Below are 6204 nucleotides of genomic sequence, written 5' to 3'. Positions count from 1 at the left end.
CTTTTATCCAAAGCGACTTACAGTCATGCGTGCATACATTTTTGTGTATGGGTGGTCCCGGGGATCGAACCCACTACCTTGGCGTTACAAGCACCATGCTCTACCAGCTGAGCTACAGAAAGTGGATACTCATGGATGCGCATTGCAATTGTAAAATGTCAACACAATTGGAGACACCACGTCATTTTTGGAGACATGTTATTGACAGTAAACTATTGTAGATGCGACTGCTAACTAAATAAAACATTTTAGCTGGCTAGCTAATCATCTTAGCTAAATGTGGGGCAAACAATTCAGTTATTTACCGTTAATTTGAGGGATTGGGGTGAAAGAAATCGAGTTACATAGTGATACTTTACGATATACTGTATTGACAATATCGCAATATTTTAGCGCTAGTTGGCTGTACCTGCACCAAAACACCATTATTGTTCCTTCATAGCTTGTTCTCAATCTTTTCACATTGGGAGCCAATTTGTTTTCAGCACTTTTATTTCCATGACTGATCAAAACTCGTTCTCATGGCTTTCTGATCCCTCTGCAACAGACATATGGTGCGCAATAAAATCACAGTATCGAATCGCAATACGTATAGAATCATGAGACTCGCAATGCTGATGCATATATCTTATCGTGAGGTTCCTGGCAATTCCCAGCCCAAGTTCATTTGCCACAACAAATCTCTTCGCTAGCAAACGCAATGTGTCTCCAGCAATGTTTACTTTTTTGACGTTCTATGGCATCTCCACTTTCCAAGCATATATGACCACATGTAATATTTTGGTAAGTGATGCAAATAGTGAACTATGTAGGGCCAGGATGTAAAATATATGTAGCTGCAGCAATTTCTCTTATCTGATATGGTAAGTAATGGGGCTTGATTTATAGCTCCCTAAGAGTTTGACGAACGGGTCCGTGAACGCGATTGCAGATATCTTTACCTCTGAATAAACTGCCTTATATTATACAATTATCCACCTTGTCCAAAAGTCTCTACTTTTTCTCCGTTCTCCAGCAGGGACGGCTTGTTCAATAGGGCGATATGGGCGACGCACTGCCAAACGGGAAAAGGAAGGGATTTTTTTTCTAATCAATTATAAAAAATAAATAAAAAAAATTATAATTTTTTTTTATAAATTTATAAAAAATTATATCACGGCAACAGCAGTTATCAGTGTTCACGTCTGATCTGCCAGCCACTAAATGTCAAATCAGGCTAAAGTCGTGCTTCAAATGGCCCCGCCCGTTTTTTGGGCGATTTCAGTCAGGTTGAAAATCGCCCAGAAGTCTCTCATAGCCTGTCATGTAAAATCTATTTTTTTCACATTTCAAAGCTTTCAATACATTCTCTATGGGTGTCTGTGGGCTTGCACTTACGCGCTTTCGTCATACGTGACGTAACGTTGAACGTAACTAAGACAATGGCGGCTACCAGCGTCTATGTTGCGACCTGCAGTGTGGCGTTATTTTATGTTTTTAATTTGTAGACTTAGTTTACAAACATTCTGCAAACATTCTGCTTTGGACTGATCTTCGGTTTTGGACTGATCTTGTTGATCGTGTACATACCCGCTACGAACGGACTAAATAATGAAAACGCTGCTGGCAGAGAGGTGGAGCCGGCCACCTTCACCCTGGTCAGAGCGGACCGCGATCCTGGTAAGAGAGCGACTCTGTATCCCGACATTGAACTGCTTTCTGTGTCATTGAACCTTACTATTGTTGATAAAACAAGTTTACTGGAGAACAGTGGCGGCTCCTGAAAAAATTCTCAGGAGGGGCAATTTTTCTGATGATTTAGGTGACCTACACACATTTTAAAAAAGATATGTCCAGCAACAACATGAAGACAGGGGCAGCATATAAGTCAATACCAGAAGCATTTATTGACTGATCTGGGGAGATGGATTCCAGTTTCTGTGACAGATTATAAATAATCTCTGATGCCTTTGTTATATTAGCTTTTGGTTGAATGTACTGTCGTAGTAAATATATAATGTTATAGCTTGGTCTGACTAAAATCTTGTGCATGACCCATTTTGTGTTGGGCCTTTGTATTCAATACAATGAACAAGAGTCCTATCTTGTCAGCCTTGTCAGCAGGTGGCTAAGGATAACACCCACGCCATAGGTCTCTCAGTTCTTCCAACTCACGAGTTCTTGCCCTGAGGACACACACACACACACACCCACACACACACACACACACACACACACACACACACATCATCACTGATAAACACACACACACACACACACACATCATCACTGATAACAAACACACACACACACACACACACACACACACACACACACACACACACACACACACTGATAACAAACACACACACACTTCTCTTAGGCTGAACATCTGAAGACAGAGAACCCGACTCAGAGCCAATGCAACAGTGACACTAGCCTGGAGGTGACCTCGCCCAACTCATCAGGACCAATCAGAAGATCAGAACTACTAGATTCAACCTACTTCATTTTATTGTATAAAATGTCAGCACACAATGTTTAGGGGCTCTTCTGATAAACTCCCTATGAGTTTGACGAACGGGTCCGTGCACGCGATTCCAGATATCTTTACCTCTGAATAAACTGCCTTATATTATACAATTATCCACCTTGTCCAAAAGTCTCTACTTGGTCTCCGTTCTCCAGTAAACTTGTTTTATCAACAATAGTAAGGTTCAATGACACAGAAAGCAGTTCAATGTCGGGGTACAGAGTCGCTCTCTTACCAGGATCGCGGTCCGCTCTGACCAGGGTGAAGCCGGCCGGCTCCACCTCTCTGTCCGGGACTCTGTCATCCAGCCAAGTCTCCCAGCTGTATTGGGATTCCGCTGCCAGCAGCGTTTTCATTATTTAGTCCGTTCGTAGCGGGTATGTACACGATCAACAAGATCAGTCCAAAACCGAAGATCAGTCCAAAGCAGAATGTTTGCAGAATGTTTGTAAACTAAGTCTACAAATTAAAAACATAAAATAACGCCACACTGCAGGTCGCAACATAGACGCTGGTAGCCGCCATTGTCTTAGTTACGTTCAACGTTACGTCACGTATGACGAAAGCGCGTAAGTGCATGCCCACAGACACCCATAGAGAATGTATTGAAAGCTTTGAAATGTGAAAAAAATAGATTTTACATGACAGGCTATGAGAGACTTCTGGGCGATTTTCAACCTGACTGAAATCGCCCAAAAAACGGGCGGGGCCATTTGAAGCACGACTTTAGCCTGATTTGACATTTAGTGGCTGGCAGATCAGACGTGAACACTGATAACTGCTGTTGCCGTGATATAATTGATTAGAAAAAAAATCCCTTCCTTTTCCCGTTTGGCAGTGCGTCGCCCATATCGCCCTATTGAACAAGCCGTCCCTGCCCAGGGGTGTGAATACTTATGTAAATTCGATATTTCTTTATTTAATTTTCAATACATTTGCAAACATGTTTTTACTTTGTCATTGTATGTAGATGGGTGAGAAAGAAAAAATACATTTAATCCATTTTTATTTCAGGCTGTAACACAACAAAATGTGGAATTATTCAAGGGGTATGAATGCTTTCTGAAGGCACTGTAAATGTACGGAATATGACTCACATTCCTTTCAATCTTTTACCCAGCTTTTTGCAGCGATACAGATAGCATATTTTGTTTCTTTAAAAAAAGAAACAATAGTCAGGAGGATACAGACAGCTCAAGAAGTATGCTTTGATATGCAGAAAAAAAATAGAATACAATTAAGCATAATTATTATGGCTCTAATAATAATAATAATTATTATCTCCCGAGTGGCACAGTGGTCTAAGGCACTGCATTGCAGTGCTAGCTGTGCCACTAGAGATCCTGGTTTGAATCCAGGCTCTGTTGTAGCCGGCCGTGACCGGGAGACCCATGTGGCGGCGCACAAGTCGTCCAGGGTAGGGGAGGGAATGGCCGGCAGGGATGTAGCTCAGTTGGTAGAGCATGGCGTTTGCAACGCCAGGGTTGTGGGTTCGTTTCCCACAGGGGGCCAGTATGAAAAAAATATATAATGTATGCACTCATGTCTGCTAAATGACTAAAAATGTAAATGTATATTGCTGGAAAAAGCTGTTTCAGGTGTTTGAAAAAGCTAAATTCTCCAATTTATGGACAGGGCCTAGCCCCCCTCCGGACCACCCCCCAGCCATTCTCACTTACTTTGTGCCCCCTCAGATTTCTGGGGTGCATGATGCCCCTGCACACACACACACACCCCTAGAATTCCGTCCTCTCGTTGTCCGGTCAGGTGACCTGGCGCTCGAGCAGCTGTGCAGCCTCGGTATCATTCTCCATTAAACAACCACAGTCAGCGGCACAGCCACGGAGACAAGCTCTGAATACATACCGACGGAAAACAGAATAAACCATACATAGGACGCGTTGTGACAATAATACGGCATGGGGGACCATTTGGCTTTGTTGCTGTTGGTTGTTGCGACCGTGGCGCTAGCAGTTGAGGTAAGAAACCGGGGAAAGAAAGACGGGAGTCGGGAAAAGACTGAGCTCCATGCCTATTCTTCTTCTCTTCCGCTGCTATTGCGGGAGGGAGCAGTCGGGTGATTCCAAACCATGGGGGCTAATTACGCATGAATAGAACAAAATGAAACCAGACAGTCAGCAAGGCTGTGAACATATTCCACGTCTGAATACATGTTGGACAGCTTTTATCGAATTTAGTCGGACTCGAAATTATAAAGTAGAATAGCCAGTGTTTAGATCCCTTGTTCTTTTTGCTCAGTGCTGTTATAAACTACTCTATTTATGTCATTGCTTGAATTTAAATCTAGTCTTAGCCTATACGTTTTATTTTTCATAATTCAAGATGAGAAATCATTACATTTATTGTGCACAGAAAGGAAGACATGATGAAGCGTTCCAATCTATAGGCTACGGCTGAAATTCCGGTGTAGCCTATGTAAACGAGCGTGATTTGTTTCTGTGCGTAATTGCACTTCAACACAGCCTAGTCTAAACAGGTTTCTGTAGTGGCAATATTGATTGTTGTATCCGGAGATTATTGGTAATATGATCACCATTTTGTAGCCACTTGTGTATTATTTTCTTTCATGGCTCGATGGTATATTTGAGGTGGTGGGCGTGTTCGGAAAATAAACATCTATAGTGGGTTATTATTTCCCTTAGATTGAGCTTTCTGTAGCCTAAAGACAGGCTACTCCCTAAAAAACGAGTAGACCTATGACCATTAATTCTTCACATTGCTTCCTTGGATAAGGGTAAAATCGCGTATGTTTTCCCTCCGTCAACTTGTTTCACGTAAGCTAGAGAATAAAGATAATGTAGTGAGACAGAAGTAAGATGGCGGCGGTGCACTGCAGCATTCCATGAACACAGAGGCTCGGAACGCAGGGAAACTGTTCTTGCGCGAACCATTAGGTTAACATTTCAACCGATAGGCTGTCTACCTGTCCCCCCCCCCCCCCCCCCCCCCCCCTTATCACAACGTATGTAACCGTTTCAAGAAAATACCCTTCTAAAATGTCTGTTTTAATCCATGAGAGTTGTCTGGAATTGGCCCTGGTGTGGGGATGTTGCACATAATCACTGATCATCCATCTCTCAGGCGCTATGCCATGTCGGTGTGAATGTGGCCTTGTAAAGAGAGCGACAACAATTGTTCTCTTACCACGTTCTTAGTATTACAGTGTAACACAAACGTTACACTGCAATTGCGGCTCAGTTGCTACATTTGGTATGCCTGTGTGTGGGAATTTTAAGACATTATTCCAGGCAGTAGCGGATACATTTGATATGGGTGAGACTTGTAACAGCTCGATGCGGGTCTGTGGGCTAGCTAGCTAGCTAGGCTACCGACACAATATACATTACTCTTCACACACCGCTGTTACATTGTCGGCCTCAAGTTCAAGATTTGAATGTCACTCAGGTTTTACTATGCCTTTTCACCGCCAGACACCTTACATAGCTAGTTGTAATATGTATTACCCCTAATGTTTCTGACTAAATATATCAATTGTTCTTAATCTTAGTTCAATATAGCCAAAGGGTGTTGGTAATATTTCAACACAGATTACGAATATTTCAATCAATTAAATGCCAAATAGGGTATGAAGTTGATGTTCAAACATCCCAATACAGAAGTTCATAGTTAGTTGGTATTTCCTATATTGTGGGTTGTCGATAATTGACAAT

At 42.3% G+C, this 6204-nt stretch overlaps 1 protein-coding gene across 4 annotated transcripts in view; it reads left to right on the top strand.

Moving 5' to 3' along the window:
* Positions 1 to 4311: 4311 nt before the first annotated feature.
* LOC311112524 (amyloid-beta A4 protein-like) overlaps positions 4312 to 6204 on the top strand; it is a 41313-nt gene continuing 39420 nt past the window's right edge. The window contains exon 1 of one of the 4 annotated variants that reach the window (XM_084155656.1): positions 4312 to 4491. In XM_084155656.1, the coding sequence (XP_084011782.1) occupies positions 4432 to 4491 (60 nt within the window). In that variant the 5' untranslated portion in view covers positions 4312 to 4431. The remainder of the gene's footprint in view (positions 4492 to 6204) is intronic. The other 3 variants (XM_084155657.1, XM_084155659.1, XM_084155658.1) reach the window with 3 other exon arrangements.

The sequence above is a fragment of the Coregonus lavaretus genome, assembly GCF_964263955.1.
Source record: "Coregonus lavaretus genome assembly, chromosome: 38".
In the NCBI taxonomy this organism is placed as follows: Eukaryota; Metazoa; Chordata; class Actinopteri; order Salmoniformes; family Salmonidae; genus Coregonus; species Coregonus lavaretus.
The sequence above is the reverse complement of the archived record's forward strand: the minus strand, read 5'-3'. Positions and strand labels throughout refer to the sequence as shown.